Source organism: Pan paniscus, chromosome 13, assembly GCF_029289425.2.
Source record: "Pan paniscus chromosome 13, NHGRI_mPanPan1-v2.0_pri, whole genome shotgun sequence".
NCBI lineage: Eukaryota > Metazoa > Chordata > Mammalia > Primates > Hominidae > Pan > Pan paniscus.
Window position 1 is genome coordinate 74,363,303 of NC_073262.2, and position 20,309 is coordinate 74,383,611.

At 38.0% G+C, this 20,309-nt stretch overlaps 1 protein-coding gene across 19 annotated transcripts in view; it reads left to right on the forward strand.

The window, feature by feature from the left end:
* Positions 1 to 726: 726 nt before the first annotated feature.
* The window catches only part of DYNC1I2 (dynein cytoplasmic 1 intermediate chain 2), a 60,910-nt gene continuing 41,327 nt past the window's right edge, over positions 727 to 20,309 (forward strand). For 7 of the 19 annotated variants that reach the window (XR_010109474.1, XM_034954490.3, XM_034954493.3 and 4 more), the window contains exons 1-3: positions 1,061 to 1,216; positions 3,494 to 3,610; positions 6,121 to 6,238. Coding sequence is in view for 18 of the 19 variants with exons in the window: in XM_034954490.3 (XP_034810381.1) it covers positions 3,503 to 3,610; positions 6,121 to 6,238 (226 nt within the window). In the remaining variant the exon portion in view is untranslated. Of the gene's footprint in view, positions 971 to 1,049; positions 1,217 to 3,493; positions 3,611 to 6,120; positions 6,239 to 19,879; positions 19,898 to 20,309 lie in introns of those variants that run through there. The other 12 variants (XM_057301435.2, XM_034954496.3, XM_034954501.3 and 9 more) reach the window with 8 other exon arrangements.

The following is a 20,309-nucleotide window of genomic DNA, read 5'->3' on the forward strand; positions in this document are numbered from 1 at the left end:
AAAAGACCACAAGCCCAAGGACTTGGAATTTGAATCATAAAGGTTCATTCTAGACTTGGGCAATATCTAGAACTTCTAGAACAATCAGTTTTCTAGAACATAGGAAAGATATTACCTTGGTGTTAGCTTTAACTCCTGCCAAATAATGCTTTAAATTATTTAAACTTTAAAAAGGTGTGTCAATGTATACATTGCAGGTAAATTCATGTTCCAGTAACTTTTGTTTTCTTTGTGTGTTAAAAATCTAACTGTGGAAAACATTCTAGCTTGGTTTGAGAGTCCAATAATACAAAATGCTTTATTTCCTAAAATTGTTTGAGAGAAAACCAAAATGCTACCACACTGCAACAAAATACCAAAGAATTATTTGCTATGTCAGTTGACATATTTTTATTTAGATTTTGCCTAAGATGCCACATGAAGCCTATATAAGACATTTTTTCCCTAAAACTTACATATGTATGTACATATATATATATAATGTTTTACATCCTAAACAGTCTACTTCACGTCTTCACCAAATGTGCAGCAGCGTGATTCACAGGTTCACCACTGGAAAATAGACCTTAAAATTCCGCCAATATTGGGTCAAAGATCTTACACTATAACACATACTACACTGTGGGCACGGATCAACAGACGAGAATACTTTATACAGAAGCTTCTCGACGGAAGAAGGCCTTGGAGTGGGAAACCTAAAGGAGGGGACACACTACATGTCCCAGCACACCTTGCGACGCCCAGCGACCACAATTCCCAGAACGCACTGCTCGTCGCACGCAGGTTTTCCTTGTTGCCGGGGTTTGTAGTTCTTCTCGATCGTGTCAGTTTGTAAGGCGAGGGCGGAAGTTGGATTCCTGGCCTGAGAATATTAGGCGTAGTTTTCCAGTTTTTGGCAAAGCGGAAATACTTAAGGCCCCTGGGTTGACTGGGTTCTTTGTTTTATCTACCGGCTTCTGCTTTACGACAGGTAAGTCACGGAGGGGCTACAATTCCTCGCAGCAGGGCCCCACCTTTTATTTCTGGGAGCGACCTCGTTCTGGTGAGGCTATTTGTCCCTAAGCTCTCGCCGTAGCAGCCGCCGCCCATCCCTCTTTGTGTGCTTTGGAAAGCCGCGGAGCTGGTGGTGGCTACAGTTGGTGTTGGGGGCTTAGGCGAGGGACGTTACCGGGAAGTTGCAGGCGGGAGGACTCTTCCCCATCCAGTCACCTGACAGGTGGGTTGACTGTTCTTCCCTCAAGGCCTCCCTGCCTGTGTTTCACGTCGCAACTCGAAGGGCGGCTTGGCAGTTCCTGCTGACATCCCCGCCCGGCCCGGCTTTGGGGAGGAAAGGCGGGGAGACCTGGGTGCGGTGACTCATTGCGGCCCGGCGAGAGGAGTCCACTCCTTTCCCTTCTCGACCCTCCAGAGGCGGCCTGGGGAGCCTTGAGGCTTGTCCGGCGCCCACTGGCTTCTTCCGGACGCCCTGCCGTGGACCGCGCCCTCTTGGCCGTGACCCCAGGAGAGAAAGTGATTCGTTTTCTCCTTGCCCCATTTTACAAATTAAGGCCATCTCTACTTGCCTTGATAGTGTCTCCCCTCACCTTATGTGTGATGGAAAGCCCCCGAACACGGAGGTTCTAGCACAAAACTCTAGAGACTCTCTTCTCTTGAGTTTTAAGAACGTGAACATGTCGGTCATGGAGGAAGGCTCTGGCTTCTGTGAGGATGAGAGGATTGGTCAGCTGTAGTTCAGCTGGTCAAGACTTTGTTGTTGGGCTTTAAAAATGCGCTTATTTTAATATCAATTAGTGTTGGTATATCTGTTTTACAGTTGACGTTGAACAAAATATAATGTGCCTAGCGTAGCATACAGTTACGTATGGAAGTTCTCTTCACCAGCCGTTTGTATGGAGCTGTTTAGAGGTGTAGAAAGGGTGGAATAAGAAACACGGTCTCTTGCTTTTAGTTTGTTCAAACAAATCTTGGAAGATATTGTGTATATATTTCAGGCCTGCCATGTCAACTTTTCATCCTTTTCGTATGCTTGAAAATTATCAATTCGCTTGCCGGTCTTAATGGAGTTTAGTAGCTGAAATTTCCTTTATCCACTTCTTAGTAGGTGAATTTCTCCTCTTGACTGACTTACCTTTGTTCAGATTTAACAATTGTGCTTTTTAAGAGATTTCCCCTAACCTCTGGAAATACAGTTTTCCAGAGGTTATTCTCCTAGTTTTCTTGATCTAAAGCATTTAATACTTCACTTGTACAGAGACATTGAAAGAGATTGATCATTAGGCAATAAGTCAATCATGTGGAGAAGGTAAGGAGTTCCTGGCTCCTGCCTTATGCTCAGCTGCTAGGCTACTTAAAAGAAAAAAAATCCTAATTCATTATTTCTTCCTAAAACTCAAGCTGAAGTAGTGTTTATGCAATTGGTTTTTGAAGCTCAGATTGTAATTGTGTCCACCGTATCCATTATTCATTAGCCAGTGTCAATTGTAATGTTAAGGTCATTCTGCTGGATGTTGTGAAGGCAACAAAAATAACTAAAAAACAGTCCCTGATTTCAAGTACATTACAATCTAATAGGGAACATTTCAGGTATGTCCACAAATAATTGTACTAAAAGTGCCATCAGAGGTATACGTAAGGTGTTATTGTGGAGAAATACAGTCATATGATTTGATAGCTAATGATGGTAACTCCTGCGTTTTGCTTTAGTATTACTACAGCACTTTTAGAACTTACAGGAAAGTTCAGTTTGACCTATTGTTTTTTATCAAGTTTCTATGAATGCAATAGAATTGGTAATAGTTTTGATCTGTGTCATATAGCTTAAGAGCTCTAAATGCCAAACCATGTCCTCTGTTTTAAGAGCCAGTTTTGACCTTTATCTTGGGTACCTAATATATTGTCATCAAAAACTTTGAGACATTGTGTTCAGTTTGTGTATGCGAACATTAAAGTGCTTACTATGGGCTAGCTACTATGCTCAGCTCTAGGTAATATTTATTATATATATTTGTTTATACATTTTTTAAATCTTAGTAATAATATGTATGCTTCCTTTATTTTATCTTTTAAAAGTTTATTTTTTAGAGACGCTCTGTTGCCCAAGCTGGAGTGCAGTGGCATGATCACGGCTCACTGCAGCCTTGACTTCCTGGGCTCCAGCAATCCTTCCAAGTAGTTGGGACTACAGGCACATGCCACCATGCCGCCTAATTTTTTATTTTTCTTGCCTTTTTTTTTTTTTTTTTTTTTTTTTTTGGTAGAGATGGGGTCTTGCTTTGTTGCCCAGGCTGGTCTCAAACTCATGGCCTGAAGCAGTTCTCCCACTTTAGCCTCCCAAAGTAAGCTACTGCCCAGCCCCATTATTTTAAAAGTAAGGTTTTTGTGCTTTTTTGAGATAGCATTGAACTATATGGCCTTTCGGGACAGTTCTCTTCTTGGAACACTAGTTTTTTCAACTGTGCTGCTTTTACTAACATAATGATTATATGTTTCTAAGGTCACAAACATGTCAGACAAAAGTGAATTAAAGGCTGAGTTGGAACGTAAGAAGCAGCGACTGGCCCAAATCAGAGAGGAAAAGAAGAGAAAAGAAGAAGAAAGGAAAAAAAAAGAAGTATGTTTGATTTTTTTCTTAAATAAACATAAAGTAATTGGGTTTTATTTCACATATTTATATATTTACATATAGGTTGGTGCAAAAGTAATCGTGGTTAAAAGTAATGGCAAAAACTGTGATTGCTTTTGCACAAACCTAATAATTTCAGGATAGTTAAAAATCTAGCAGTTCTGACTGCAGACATAGCACTGTAAGTGAATCTTACTTTAAAGAAGCAAGATATGTGAAAATGACAAAACTGATAAAATATGATTTTTAAAAACAATTTCGTGTAGATTGATGCATTTCTAAAATTTGATTTATTAAAGTTCAATTTACAATTTAGTCTCCTAGGAATATATTTATTATAAAGTAAGGCTCATCTGTATTTTTTTTTGTTTTGGGTTTTTTTTTTTTTTTTTTTTTTGAGACTGGGTCTCACTGTGTCACTCGGACTGGAGTGCAGTGGTTTGAGCACAACTCAATGCAGCCTCAACCTCCCCTGACTCAGGTGATCCTTCCACTTCAGCCTCTGGAGTAGCTGGGACTACAGGCACATGTCACTATGCTAGGCTAATTTTTGTATTTTTTTGTAGAGACGAGGTTTTGCCATGTTACCCAGGCTGGTCTCGAACTCCTGAACTCAAACAGTCCTCCTGCCTAGGCTTCCCAAAGTGTTGGGATTACAGGCACGAGCCACCACACTCAGTCAAGACGTCTATATTATAATAACTCATAAATATGGTGTATATATATCATAACTTAGTTTGGACTTTGAATTTATCTGAATATTTTGCTAGTCTGAACTGCTAATTTGTCAGAATGGATAATATTAATAGCAAATCAAATATATGTAATAGATGATTTAATTGACTAAGGGATTTGTTCTTATCTCTTATGAGTTAGTCATTGAAATATTTTTACTGAGTAGTAGGTTTGATGGTACCATAAAGGTGGACCAGGTACTTCTTTTGATTTTTTGTATCAAAAATATGCATCACATTATATACAGCAAATGTACATTGGCCCTGAGCTGGAGACATTTTACTTGTTCATGCATTGAAATATACTTTTATCCCTATGGAAACTCTTTAGACATATCTGTGTACTTTTACTACAGATATGTTTTAAATACCTAGTGTAAGGTAGTTTTTCTTGTGTGTCTTTAGAACCAAGTTTTTATATGTGGTAGCCTAAATAATGGCCAAGACTGCCAGAAATCTCTTGGGGACTAAGAGAAAAATAAGTAGTAGAAAAGTTGAAGGTACAATTTATGTGCAGCATTACTATGATGCTGTAAAGGCCTGTAATTGAAGAATTTGCTAGTTTATTCTGAACCTTCCTGTGAGACATTATAAGAGGATTGGAGCTTTACATTAGCTATTAGATTAAAAGCTGACTGGTAGAAGCATGATTCAGGTTGGCAGAGCTATTCCAAAATAATATTTATATCCCTAAACATTTCCGTGCTGAGAGCAAATTTCATTTTTGTTTTCTAATGATGGCCATAACTGGCAAAAATGGGTTCTAAGGGATATCTATTGCATGATTTATACCTAATTTAAAGCTTGTAAAACTATTGAGTCACACAGACCAATGGGAAAAAACAAAGTTTATAAAAATGTTACAAGAGATAATACAATGGTATTAAACTGTGAGTCTATTAATATATTTTTTATCAACAGTGAAGCATCAGCTTGATATTACAACCTGTTTTGTTATTTTGATTAATTTTTCTGATGACTTTTAAGTCAAAATGGCATAGAATATTATGGCTAACAAAATTCACTCCAGACAATGTCTGAGTAATAGTTGTCTAGGTGGCATAGGGATTTGAGATTTACATAAAAAAAACTTTTCCTTGGAAAGCTTACATTTTACTTGAGAAGTCTTGGATGATCTGAGAGTATTGAGGTTTATCTAGTTTAACCAGCAGATTGTGCTAAAACGATAAATAGCCGAGATAAAAGCTGACAAAAATTTTCATAACAAAATGTTTTGTGCTATGCAAAAGTGAGTTTAATTTTACAAAACACAATCCCAAATAAAATGAAGACTTTATACAGAAGTTTGTGATACTCTTTTTCAACAAATCATATTGTCACTTAAAATTTGTTACCTCTTAAATAATTACACTTTAATATTTTCATTGTATGTGATATTGTATCTAATCTTTTGTGCCACTTGGGGGAAGTTGTCTGTTATTCCTGACCATAGACAGCAATTTCATACTGTAGATAATTTGAAGTTGACTGTACTTCTTGAATTTGTCTGTTAGGAAAATTTTTGTGGAAACTCCTTGATTACATATGAAGATAGAGCAGTTTAGTACGTATCATTTGAAGGTTATTTACTAGAACTCTATTGAGAATGATTTTCATTTAATGACTATAAAAAGAACTTAACCTGTACTCAAAACTAAGTTCATGCCTTAAAAGTATACAGTGTTAGCATATTATTTAAAACATTTTTGCAAACAAATTTTTCATACTATATGTAAACATAAGTTTTTAACCTAAACATTTTAGACAGATCAGAAGAAGGAAGCTGTTGCTCCTGTGCAAGAAGAATCAGATCTTGAAAAAAAAAGGAGAGAAGCTGAAGCATTGCTTCAAAGCATGGGGCTAACTCCAGAATCCCCCATTGGTAAGGTTAAGAATATATCCATTTATAAGAGATAGGCATAGATTCTGTTCAGCTCAGACATAGCTGAGTGGATTGACTTGATATATTTTACATATTTTCCTTGTGTCTCTAAAATTATTAATCTTTTACTTGGAATTGTCTTTTTTTCAGATATGCTAGTACATGGTTATTTTATTTGTTCAAAAGAGCTGCAAGAGTAATTATTAACATATACTGAACTACCAATTGACTTCTCTTATTAAATCAGTAATTTATTTCAACAAACATTGGTTAAGCAAGTTTTATGTGCCATACTGTGTTAAGCTCAAAGTTAACTAGGATTCCTGATCTGAACTCTATATTCCTTTCTGGAGATTAGAGAGAGATACAATCAGACTTATATTGTTAGAATGCAAAATATATTAGTATTCAAAGGCACAGGAGTGGAAGGATAAGCTTATAGCCTTCTGCTGTTAATGCTAATAAGGGAGATAATTTTGTGGCTTATTTTCGCAGTGATTTGACTTAATCTTATTATTTTTCTGGGTTATTCATTTTGATAACTGTACTAGACCAAAAAAGCTGAAATAGTAGAGGTACACGGGACAATCTAGTTACATATCAGGAACAAATGCTTACTTAAAATAGTTCTGTGCTGGGTGCTATTACATAGTATTTTAGTTTAACATGGCCTTTATCCTTTAGAGACCTAACATTTTAGGGCTAGTTGGTGGGCTAATTTTATCTAGTCCAGGGGACAAATACTGGAGATTGTAAATGCTCTATGCTTGTTGTGAAACTGCAACATAACTGTCCTTAGAGCTGATATTTCTAAAAGGTTTCAAGATGAAAAGGCTGGCTACTCTCATGGTCAGCTTCATTGTTATTTCTTTCAGCTCATTTTCCTTTTCTTGTAGAATTTAAAGACTGAAGTATATTAATTTTATGTATTTATTCAATAAGCTTATGTTGAACATGCAATTTTAAAAGTAAATGAATCAGAACATTTAATTTCTTGTAACTAAACCAAGTTGCTTGTTAGCCTTTGTTTGAGTTACCTTTTTTTTCTGTGCTTTGGCTTTTGTTTTTCTCCTATAGGATTTTTTTTCTTTTATGTTCTTCTTAAGACTTTAGTTTCACTGAACTCACTTGTTCATATTTCTTTCTTCTTTTTTTTTTTTTGAGGCTGAGTCTCACTCACTCTCCCAGGCTGGAGTGCAGTGGCACAATCTCGGCTCACTGCAACCTCCACCTCCCGGGTTCAAGCGATTCTTCTGCCTCAGCTTCCTGAGTAGCTGGGACTACAGGCTTGTGCCACCATGCCAGCTAATTTTTGTACTTTTAGTAGAGACAGGGTTTCACCATATTGGCCAGGCTGGTCTCAAACTCCTGACCTCATGATCCACCCACCCCTGAAGTGTTCATATTTCTTAATTTATGGCTGGGTTAGTTCTTTGTGTTGCTATAAAGAAATACTGAGGCTGGGTAACTTGAAAAGAGGTGGCTGGGTGGGGTGGCTCACGCCTGTAATCCCAGCACTTTGGGAGGCCGAGGTGGGCGGATCACCTGAGGTCGGAAGTTCAAGACTAGCCTGACCAACACGGAGAAACCCCGTCTCTACTAAAAATACAAAATTAGGTGGGTGTGGTGGCGCATGCCTGTAATCCCAGCTACTCAGGAGGCTGAGGCAGGAGAATTGCTTGAACCTGGGAGGCAGAGGTTGTGGTGAGCTGAGATCTGGCTATTGCACTCCAGCCTGGGCAACAGGAGTGAAACTCCGTTTCAAAAAAAAAAGAAAAGAGGTTTAATTGGCTCATGGCTCTGCAAGCTTTACAGGAAGTATGTCACTGGCTTCTTTTGGCAAGGCCTCAGGAAGCTTCTAATCATGGCAGAAGGCAAAGGGGCGTCAGCATGTCTCATGCAGTGAGCAAGAGGTGGGGGAGGTGCCACACAGTTTTAAACAAAACCGTGAGGGATCCGCCTCCATGACCCAAACATCTCCCACTAGGCCCCACTTCCAACACTGGGGATTACATCTCAACAAGAGCTTTGGAGGGGATGTCCAAACTGTATCAATGGCCCATCTCCATCATTAATTCTTGAAAGACCATTCTTTAGGGTTTGTGTATGTGTCCCTCATTTCTCATCTCTAATTCCATTCTCATTCCCACTAATGCATTAAGTGACCACTTTTGCAGTTTTTGTTTGTTTATTTGTTTGGTTTTTGGGTTTTTTTTTGAGATGGAGTCTTGCCCTGTCGCCCAGGCTGTAGTGCAATCATGTGATCTCAGCTCACTGCAACCTCCACCTCCCGAGTTTAAGTGATTCTCCTGCCTCAGCCTCCCAAGTAGCTGGGATTACAGGCACGTGCCACCACACCTGACTAATTTTTTGTATCTTTAGTAGAGACGGGCTTTCACCATGTTGGCCAGGCTGGTCTCGAACTCCTGACCTCATGATCCGCCTTCTTCGGCCTCCCAAAGTGCTTGGATTACAGGTGTTAGCCACCATGCCCGGCCCACTTTTGAATTTTTAACATACATCCTTCAGATTATCCTCTGTTTTTCAAGGTTTCACATATCTCTGTGTATATATACTTTATATATATAAATGGCATAGTGCTGTATGTCTTTTGTTTATTCCATGTTGCTATATATGTATTTAGTCATTTATTTCTAATATATAATATCCTATTATGTACCACATTTTACTTATCCATTCCCCCAGTGCTATGCACTCAGTTTCCTTTTGTCTCTTTGCTTTACTATCATAAGCAACACTGCAAAAAATATGTGTTTTTTCCCTTGAGGACTGTGGAATACTTTCTCTGGGGTGTATGCCCAAGAATTTACTTGCTATGTTATTGTATATAAGACTTAGCTTAATTAGGTTCTGCGTGTCACTCTCCAGAATGGCTACAAAGTTTACCCGCCCACTACCAGTGCATGAAAAAGTAACTGCTTTACCATATTCACATGATGACTGGATATTATCCAGCTTTCTAGTTTTTGCTAACTTGATGAGTATAAAGTGGTACACCAAAATGTTTTAATATACATTTATCTGATTACAGTGAGGTTGACCACCTCTTTATATATCTTTTAACCATTCAAGTTTTCCCTTCTGCGAATTGCATATTCATATCCTTCTCCCCATTTACTACGATTGAGGTTATCTTCTGATGTATAGGCATTCTTTGTGTACTTTGTATATTTTAGGGAGGACTTTTGTCTGTTTTAGTCTTTTTAAAAACCCTTCTAATCTGTTAACTGCTTATAATATTCTTCATTGAACAGAATCCTCTATTTTGATATGATCAAATCCTTCATTTTGATATGATCAAATCTAGCAATTACAGGCTAAGTATTCCTAATCCAAAAATTCAGCATTCAAAATGCCCCAAAATCTGAAACACTTTAAGCACCAACATGACACTCAAAAGAAATACTGATTAGAGAATTTCAGATTTCAGATTTTTAAGTTAGGATACTGAACTGCTAGGTATAATGCAAATAGTCAGAAATCCAAAATAATCTGTCACCTTTGGTCCCAAACATTTTGGGTAAGGGATACTCAACCTGTATAACCCTTTTTTGTGTGCTTTTGGTCTTTTTAAAAAAGAAATTGTTTCCTACATTGTGGATGCAAATATATTCTTCTATGTTTTTCCTATTAATTTTATAGTTTTACCCTTCACATGTAGATATTTGGGTTATATTTTTAAAAATAGTATGAGGTAGGGATCCAACCTAATTTTTCTCTATATAATTTTCTCAGTGCCGTTTGTTAGTCTGTCTTTTCCCCCACTGAAGTCCGATGCCAACTTTGTCATACAGTAAATTCCCATATATTTATGGGCATTTCTGGGCTCTCTATTTTCACTATGAATCTATTTGTTTGGTTCTACACAACCCAGTTTTAATTACTGCACCTTTGTATTATATTCTAATTTCTGATACAGAAAATCACCCCCTTTGTTCCTTTTACAAAATAGTCCTAGGTTTACAAACATTTTTCTTTCCTCAAGAAATTTAGTTTGTTTCCCTCCAAAGTGTTGCTGTACCATACATACATTGCATTGCTATATGTTTTTATTTTTTTTAATTATTATTATTATTTTTGAGACAAGGTCTTGCTCTGTCACCTAGGCTGGAATGCAGTGGTGCAACCATGGCTTGTTATAGCCTCAACCTCCCAGGCTCAAGCGATCCTCTCACCTCAGCCTCCCAAGTAGCTGGGAACATAGGTGCACACCACCATGCCCAACTAATTTTTTTGTTTTGTTTTTGTTTTTTGTTTTTTTTTGTAGAGATGGGGTCTCACTATGTTGCCAGGGCTGGCTTTGAACTCCTGGGCTCAAAGCGATCCTCCTGCCTTGGCCTCCCAAGGTGCTGGGATTACAGGCATGAGCCACTACACCCTTCCTAATTTTTAAAAATCTTGAATATTCTCCACACACATACTACTTTTTGCCTCATGATATCTACTTGTTGAAGAGGGTGGGCCAGTTGGTTTGTAGACTGTCTCCCCTCCTGGGTTTGTCTGATGGCATTCTCACATTTAGCTTTTATCCCTTATATTTCCTTTAAACTGGAAGTTAGATTTAAAAGCTCAATTTTGATCTAATTCGAACTGTGCGTGGTGGTTCACACCTGTCATCCCATTACGTTGGGATATGAGAGAGAAAGGAAGAAGGAAGAAAGATATTTGGGAGGCTGAGGTAGGTGGATCACTTGAGCCCAGGAGTTCAAGACCAGCGTGGGCAACATGGCAAGACCCTGTCTCTACAAAAAAAAAAGGAAAACAAAATTAGCCAGGCATGATAGCAGGCACCTATAGTCCTAGCTACTGTGGAGGTTGAGGTGGGAGGATCAATTGAGTTTGCAAGGTCGAGGTGCTGGCCATGATCGCACTACTGAACTCTAGCCTGAGCGACACAGCAAGATCCTATCTCAAGAAAAGAAAAGAAAAGAAAAGAAGCTTGATTCACTTTAGGCTGAACTTTTTTGGCAAGAAAATCTCATAAGTGATGTTGTGTCCTTCATATTGTATCATATTAGTAGCACATCTCTGGCTATTGAGCAATGCTAAGCTTGATTATTGGGTTACAATTGTGATAACCTGATCTCTCCATCATAATTAGCCCCTTGTGACTAATAGGTAATATCTGAGGGTGATACTTGGGCACTATGTGACTATTAATTTCTTTATCAGCCTTTTATCTGATGGTGTTAATACTCATCGATGATCCTCATCTAAGTTATTTAATTAGGAGTTGCAGCATTGTTTTTGTAATTCTGCCATTCTTTCTGCATTTATTGGCTAAAGCTCTTCTGTAAAGGGGAGCTTTCTCTCAATAACTAGGGGTTTTGGTTACCCTAAATGTTAGAAAAGCAGGAGACATGTTTACTTTTTTGCTTTAATTACTCGTAGTCACCTCTAGGCATGGCAGATGAGTTTTTGCATGTATTTTATCTCTTTTTTTTATTTTTTGAGACAGGGTTTCACTTTGTCACCCATTTTGGAATGCAGTGGTGCGATTTTGGCTCCCTGCAACCTCCGCCTCCCAGGCTTAAGCAATTCTCCCACTTCAACCACCCGGGTAGCTGGGACTACAGGCATGTGCTGCCACCACACCCAGCTAATTTTTAAATTTTTAGTAGAAACAGGGTCTCACAGGCCAGGCACGGTGGCTCACACCTGTAATCCCAGCACTTTGGGAGGCTGAGGTGGGCGGATCACGAGGTCAGGAGATCGAGACCATCCTGGCTAACATGGTGAAACCCCATCTCTACTAAAAATACAAAAAATTAGCCGAGCGTGGTGGTGGGCGCCTGTGGTCCTAGCTACTTGGGAGGCTGAGACAGGAGAATGGCGTCAACCGGGGAGGCGGAGCTTGCAGTGAGCCGAGATGGCGCCACTGCACTCCAGCCTGAGTGACACAGCGAGACTCTGTCTCAAAAGAAAAGAAAAGAAACAGGGTCTCGCCGTGTTGCCTAGGCTGGTCTTGAACTCCTGAGCTCAAGCAGTCCACCCACCTCAGCCTCCCATAGTGTTAGGATTACTGGTGTGAGCCACCACTCCTGGCCTGCATGTATTTTAAAAATAGATTAGCTAGGCTGGGCATGATGGCTCACGCCTGTAATCCCAGCACTTTGGGAGGCCGAGGCAGGCGGATCATGAGGTCAGGAGTTCGAGACCAGCCTGGCCAAAATGGTGAAACCCCGTCTCTACTAAAAATACAAAAATTAGCTGGGCATGGTGGCAGGCGCCTGTAATCCCAGCTACTCTGGAGGGTGAGGCAGGAGAATCGCTTGAACTCGGGAGGCAGAGGTTGCAGTGAGCCGAGATCGCGCCATTGCACTCCAGCCTGGGCAACAGGGTGAGACTCCGTCTCAAAAAAAAAGAAAAAGAAAAGATTAGCTAATATTTTATTGAGGGTTTTTTGTATATGTACTAATGAATGAAATTTGCCTTTGATTTTCTTATACTGTCCATGTTCATTGGTCATCATGGTTATGGTTTTAAAATAAATTGGTCAGTTTTTGCTTTTGCTATTTTGTAGAATAATTTATAAAAGATGCCTGTTTCTTAAAAGCTCATTAGATTTCCATTTTAAAACTGCCTTGATTATGACTTTTTTCTACAGAGAGTAGAGAGCAGGGGTTATTCATCATTTGGAGTGTGTGTGTGTCTGTGTGTGTGTGTGTGTGTGTGTGTGTGTGTGTGTGTGTGTGTGGCGGCGGGCGGGGGTGCAGTTTAGAGACAGGGTCTCAGTCTGTGGCCGAGACTGGAGTGCAGTGGTGTGATTTCAGCTCACTGTAGCTTCAATCTCCTGGGCTCAAGTCCTCCTGCCTCAGCCTCCTAAGTAGCTGGGACTACAGGCAGGTATCACTATGCCTGGCTAGTTAAAAAAAATTTTTTTTGTATAGATGGGGTCTCGCTATGTTACCCAGGCTGGTTTCAAGCTCCTGGCCTCAAGTCATCCTCCTGCCTTGGCCTCCCTAACTGCTCAAGTTTTTTTAATGGTTATAGTCTCTTCAGATTTTCTATTTCTTCTTATGTCTGTTTTTTTCTCCCCAAAACAATAAACATTTATTATCTCTTATAGTTTCTGCTGGTCAAGAATTTGGTAGCAGCTTAGCTAGGTGGTTCTGGCTCAGCTTCTCTCATTGGGTCAAAGTCAAGATTTCAGTTAGAGCTTTAGTGATCTGAAGTCTTGACTGAGGCTCGAGGACTTGCTTTCATGGTGGTTCGTTCACATGGCTGGCAAGTTGGTGTTGGTTGCTAGTGGGACAGCTGAGTTCCCATCCTCGTGGGCCACTCCACGGATCTACTTGAGTATCCTTGTAGCATGTTAGCTGGGTTCTCCCAGAGTGAGCAATCGAAGAGAAAAAGAGAGTCAGAAGAAAACTGTCCTTTTTATGACTTAGATTTGGAAGTCACAAAGCATCACCTCTGCCACATTCTGTCCATTGGAAGAGAAACACTAAGTCCAGCCCACATTCACAGAGAATTTACCCATAAATCAAAGTCACAAATTTTTGAGGGATTTTCTGAGAGATTTCAACATTTAAAAAAATCATAGCCTTATAAGTGATGAAAGGCATTTTAATAGAGTTTTAAGCAGGATAGTGTCTTAGATGGGTCACTAAACCAAACTACTGTAGAGACTAAAGACTGGCTTGTTTAATCGTAACTATAACCAGCTTTCAATTACCCTAGTTTTTTTGTTTTTTGTTTTTTGTTTTTTTGAGACAGAGTCTTGCTGTGTCGCCCAGGCTGGAGTACAGTGGCGTGATCTTGGCTCACTGCAAGCTTCACCCCCTGGGTTCCCGCCATTCTCCTGCCTCAGCATCCAAAGTAGCTGGGACTACAGGCGCCCGCCACCACGCCCGGCTAATTTTTTGTATTTTTAGTGGAGATGGGGTTTCACCGTATTAGCCAGGATGGTCTCAATCTCCTGACCTCGTGATCCACCCTACTCAGCCTCCCAAAGTGCTGGGATTACAGGTGTGAGCCACTGTGCCTGGCCAATTATCCTAGTTTTATAGCCTGTCTTAGGTGACTCTGATTTTTGAGAGTTGACTCTGAGAAAAGTTGGTTAAAATAAAAAATATGTCTTGATAAACCATTTGTAGCCAATAACAAACTGATTTTTATCTTAATGGATTTGAACTCAAAAACAAGCTTTTTGCTGGGGTAAATATTGTAGTATTAGAATTGTATTTTTATATTCATCTTGAATGGGCATGTTTAGACTATAAACTTTAAAAGAGATCATTCCCCTGCTATTTTTCTTTTTTTTGGAGACGGAGTCTTGCTGTCTCTCCCGGGCTGGAGTGCAGTGGCACGATCTCCACCTCCCAGGTTCAAGCAATTCCCCTGCCTCAGCCACCTGAGTAGCTGGGATTACAGACATCTGCCACCAAGCCCAGCTAATTTTTGTATTTTTGGTAGAGACGGGGTTTCACCATGTTGGCCGGGCTAGTCTCGAACTCCTGACCTCAAGTGATCCACCCACCTGGTCCTCCCAAAGTGCTGGGATTATAGGCGTGAGCCACTGTGCCCAGCCCCTTGCTGTTTTTCTTTATGCCAACTTTTTTTTTTGTTTGTTTATGAGTGTAGATATGAGAGAGAAAGGGAGAAGGAAGAAAGATACCATTAAACTTCATACTGTTAGTTTAATGTTATTACTAAATTAAGCCATGGAGAGACAATTTAGTTAAGTAGCTACTTTTTAAAATAAAAATGTCCCTAGTGAACATGATTGGCTATAGAAAGGTTTTGAAGAACATTTTATATATGATTTAAACTTTGTTGAATATTTGGATTAGTTATAAGACAGTGGGGAAGGTAGCATATTTTACCTCCAGTCATTTTATAAATAGATTATTAATAAAAAATTTTTTACAGAGTATACTATCTGGCATAATTTTCAACAAAGGTTTTTCTCAGTGGGGCGGAATAGTATCTTCCTCTTGATTAAATATTAGCTTATCTATTGTGAACTATTTGACTTCAGAGTTTTTAGCTGTCAGTAATTAAGAGTGGAGACTCAATTCTGGTCAAGATAGAACATTGTAGAGAGCAGTAAATAAATATGCTTTGAAAAACAAGCCAAATGTGATTGCTTTAATTTATTTAGCTTATGATATCTATTTGAAATTTTCAGTGATGTGTAGGCATGTGAGATTGTGTTTATCAAAGCAGCATGAGCTGATTAACAGTTGAATTACCAGTTTCTCCAAATAGCTATGAACAAAGGGTTGGCTGTTCCTTCCCAGAAAAGGTTAACACTGTATTTAGATTTAAGAATTTAAGTTTCCAAGTTAGATCTACATCTTTTCCTTTCTTTGAGGTTCTTATTTCTAAATGATGTTTCCCTTTCTTGTTGGCAGATTTACCATTATAATGGAACCTGTGAAGGGTTAAAGGCTGTCTGAAGATCTCATTACCGTTAGAAAATTAGGCTAAGTGCATTTCATAATCCTTAAAACATATGCCTACAAGTCCAGTATTTATTTGTAATTTGGCCTGAAAAATACAGGATACGGATGAAGGCCATGGCTTTCAAACCTTTTTTGACAGTAAACCACAGTAAAAAATCTATTTTGTATCATAACTTAGGATGGATACTTGTTTTTCTTTTCAATATAGAATGTACTCATTTATTAAATATTTTTAAAGCATAGAAGTATAAAAACACTGGGTTTATTTTAAAAAATCTATTGTTTTCCTAAAGTGGATTTTTTTTTCCTACTAAAAACAATTTGTTTAAAGAAAAAAGAGATACAGCTAATCAAACCTCTCATAACTTTTCTTTGCTGGTAGTTTTTTTTTTTTTTTTTAACAGTCTCACTCTGTTGTTCAGGTTGGAGTACAGTGGCACAAACTGCAGCTTCTACCTCCAGGCTCAAGCAGTACTTTCACCTCAGCCTCCCAAGTAGCTTGGACTACAGGTTCACACTACCATAGCCATCTAATTTTTTTGTTTTTGTAGAGATGGGGACTCACCCATCTCTACAGGCTGACTGTGCAGGCTGGTATCAAACTCCTGGCTTTAAGCGATCCTCCTGCCTTGACCTTCCAAGATGCTGGGATTACAGGCATGAGTCACTGTCCCTGCCTACTGGTGGATTCTTAATTATTTGGTAACTTGATGACTTTTTGTTAGAGATTCTTGAGAGCAAGGAGAATATATTACTTACATTTTTACCTCTGGTGCCATCACAGGCTAGACACCTAAATTTTTGTTCCATTATTACTAGGTCATGTGTCTTACCGCCTGGTAAGGGCGAATTAAAGCCATTCTGCTTTAGGACAACAACTAAATCATATTGTTTAATTTAATTATTTTTTGAGACAGGGCCTCACTCTTGTTACCCAGGCTGGAATACAGTGGTGCAACCATGGCTCACTGCAGCCTTGACCTCTTGGGCTCAAACAATCCTCCCGCCTCAGCCTCCTGAGTAGCTGGGACTACAGCCATGTGCCACCATGCCCAGCTGATTTTTTATAGAGACAGAGTCTTGTTATGCTGGCCAGGCTTGTCTCAAATTTCTAGGATCAAGGAATCCTTTTGCCTCAGTTCCCCAAAGTGCTGAGATTATAGGCATGACACATCACACCGGAGCTAAAATGTTATTTTCACTTATTAATTTCTTTTTTTTAATATAATGCTCTAAATCACATTGACAAGGAGAATAAAGGAAATGAAACTCTTACGAGAGATTAGTAGAGGATATTTAAACCTTATTATGAAGAGAAGGAGCAAGGGGAAGGGAGAAATTAATATTTCAGAGAGTTAAGGTTTAAAGTAACATCTTTCAGAAGGTCAAAAAAAAGTAAGGTATGAAAAATAGGTAGTTATTTAAATTTTAATATTCCGGGCTAAGAACACTTGTGTCCAGAAGGGGGCATTATTGTAACGTGGACTGTGTTTGAGTACTGAGTATCATTGATGACCTTAGAAGAGACTTCACAACTTTGGGTTCCACGCATCCCAAAAGCTCACTCCTTCCATTTCACAGTCTTCTACCAACACTCCCATTCCCTACATTCACCTTCCTTAGCTTTCTACCTTTTCCAGGTCTTTCTTCCTGATAAAAACCCCCTCTTGCCAGAGGCTTTCTTCTACTTGAAAAATAATTCAGCTATGTGCCATCCTTTGCCCTTGAGACTTCTGTGTAGTTCTGAGTGGTTGACCCAGACTTAATGCTAATTCTAAATCTAGGTGCATTCCCAGGTCCTTTGTGGTCTAAAAATATTCTAGTTGTTTCTTCACAGGCCAGAAGCCAGCAGTGTTAATTTTATATCCTTGGAAGGCCAAGGTCTAAGCTGGTAGGAAAGACTTTCTTGATTGCCTTTTTGTCCTGGATAGTTAAAGAGGTACAGTCTTTCTCACATTACCTACATGATCAGTGACTGCCATGGTTTAGCTTTTTTTTTTTTTTTCTTTTTTTTTTCTTCTGTGACAGTTGTCAAAGAAGAGAATAGGTATCTGTGCTCTAAACTTCTAAGAAGCTGAAATTCATTAACATATTCACCTATGTTTATATTAATTCCTTTATTTTATACCATTTAAAACCTGTTTTAGGCTGTTTATGTGCAGAACTGTGGAGTAAAGGTAATCTGATTGAATCACTGTTCTTACTAAGCAGATCATATCTCAGATACTTGGCAAAAATTAATTAGTAATGGTTTATGTTATTTTCAAGGCTGATTAGACTTACAAACTATCTTTAAAAATGAATTCCAGAAGTGAGTCTTTTCTTACATTTGAGAACCTGTGAGTTGATTAGTGTTTCTGTTTTGTTTTGGCCTCCTGAATCATGCATTCATTTGTTCTCAGGGGTTTATTGAAGTCTGGGAATATAGTGGTATTTGCCTTCTTGCATAATTCTAGTATTCTTTGATTTTTCTAGATTAATTGGATTAAAATGTAGCAGTCACCAAATAACACTATCATTCCCCTTTTTAAAAATTAATATTCCTCCTTTTGTAATGATAGTAATTTTTTTCTAGGATTGTCCCTTCTGTGGTATACATTATTTATTATTGCAAAATGTAGCTGTGGCTCAGATAATAGCTAAGAGTCCTTTATAGAGTCTTTTCCATCATTTGGCTTGAAACTATATTTGGGAGAAAGAAGATAGTTCTGGGATGGAGATATTTATATAATTACAAATGTGAAGTCACTGTGATTTATTTTGGCTTTGGCTAAGAAACTGTGATAATATGGTAGCATCACCCTTTTGATTTATTTTTTATTTCTGAAACTTTTATTTCAGAACTGGCTGTTAATGTATCTGTTTATCTGTATAATTAGTATTTAGCCTGTTTCTGTAAAGAATTTTGATTAACATTTTTAAAAAATGTAGTCTTTAACCAAGTAAAATACTGTTGAACTTGTTCAGTGGAGTCATTGATACTTGAAATCATCAGAAAGGGGGAAAAGCATGTTAAACTGAAAAAGAATTCTGTAGTTCATCACAAATAGATTGATGGGAATTTTACTAATTTTCCTCCAACCTCTGATATGTACACTTGGAAAAATTGTTTTTCTGAGTATGAAATTAGGTATGTAATTTAAAGCATACAAAATTTCTTCTTTAAAAATCTTGAAAACATTGTGGTGCCTCACTATAATTTAATAAACATTTATTTGTGTTTACAGCACAGTAGGCAAACAACTGTTAAGTATTACTCTATTCCTATATCAGTTGGGACTTAGACTAGGGGAAGCCTCACAGTGAAAGATGGACAAAAAATGAAGAAATGTAACCTAAGATAAATTAAGGGACATTAATATTCTTCTACTTTAGATGAAAATCATTTTTAGGTACTTTGAATTATACATACAGCACCTAGCACAGTGCCACCTACATGTAAACTATAGGAAGCTATCTGGTCTTATAGTTGTTTCTGACACATTTAATCACAATATTAGAAACATTGATGAAGTTTTTATAGTCCTTTGAAATTTAAGCAGTTAGCCACTGTATCTTAGGAAAGAAATATTCTAGTTGTGATTTTTTTTTTCTTATAATCTTATTGGTGTCAATTAGAATTTACCATTGAAAAAATAAGGATGATCAGTTTTATACTTATGTTTAAGATGTGAGCCATCATAATATATTATACATTTTGATAGATTACCAAGCCCACTGTTTTTACTGCAGCGTGTATAAACATTTAGACATAATTTTAAGGTTCAATGAATGTGACTATCCTAAAAAACACAGACTTTTAATTAAATACTTATTTCTTTAGTTCCTGTATAACTAGGAACTTGCCTTCTTTTCAGTAGACTGTTAAAAGAAGGGCTTTCAGCTCAACATAAACTGTATTAGTCACTTAATATCATACACTGAAAAATTATTTTGAAAAGATACTTGGGATTGGGGACATTTATGATAAAATTTAACCAGAAGATGGCAGTGATGATCCTCCTATACTCCCTGCAACGGTAATCAAAAAGTTTTACAAATGTCATAGCATGAAATGTGCACGTTCAGCTGTTGTTATATAATGTTAAAAGTTGAGGATCTAGGGGAAAGCACTTGCTGTTTATTTTATATACTATGAAAAATGTGTATTTTTCTATAAGAAGGGATTAAGAATATTTTGGGTGTCTGTATCTTTGTCTGTACACTTCAGTTTTTTCTGAATACTGGGGTAAGGAAGTTCCCATAAGTCTTGCCTTGTTTATTTGCATGCATCACTTTATGTTATGCATAATGTCTAGAAGGCATGCTGTTTTATTGCCTGTTTGCATTTTTCACCCAAATTGCTGGAAACTAATGAACATTTTAAAGGAGCCATTCCTTTAGCTGCAGTCATTTCTCTAAATTGATATCTTTTTTGGGGGGGGAGGCAGTGAAATCATTTTAAACATTACTTTTTGAAAGAAAAAATTATTAGACAAAAGTTAATATTTTAAAATAAATCTTGAGAAACTAGAGATTAAATAACTTAATGAAACATATTTCAGAGTTGAATTTTGGCAGCAATTGTAAATAATATTTATAATCTGGTGATATTAAAAGTGAAAAGTTACAAGGGGGAGAAGGAATGTTCTCCTTTGAAA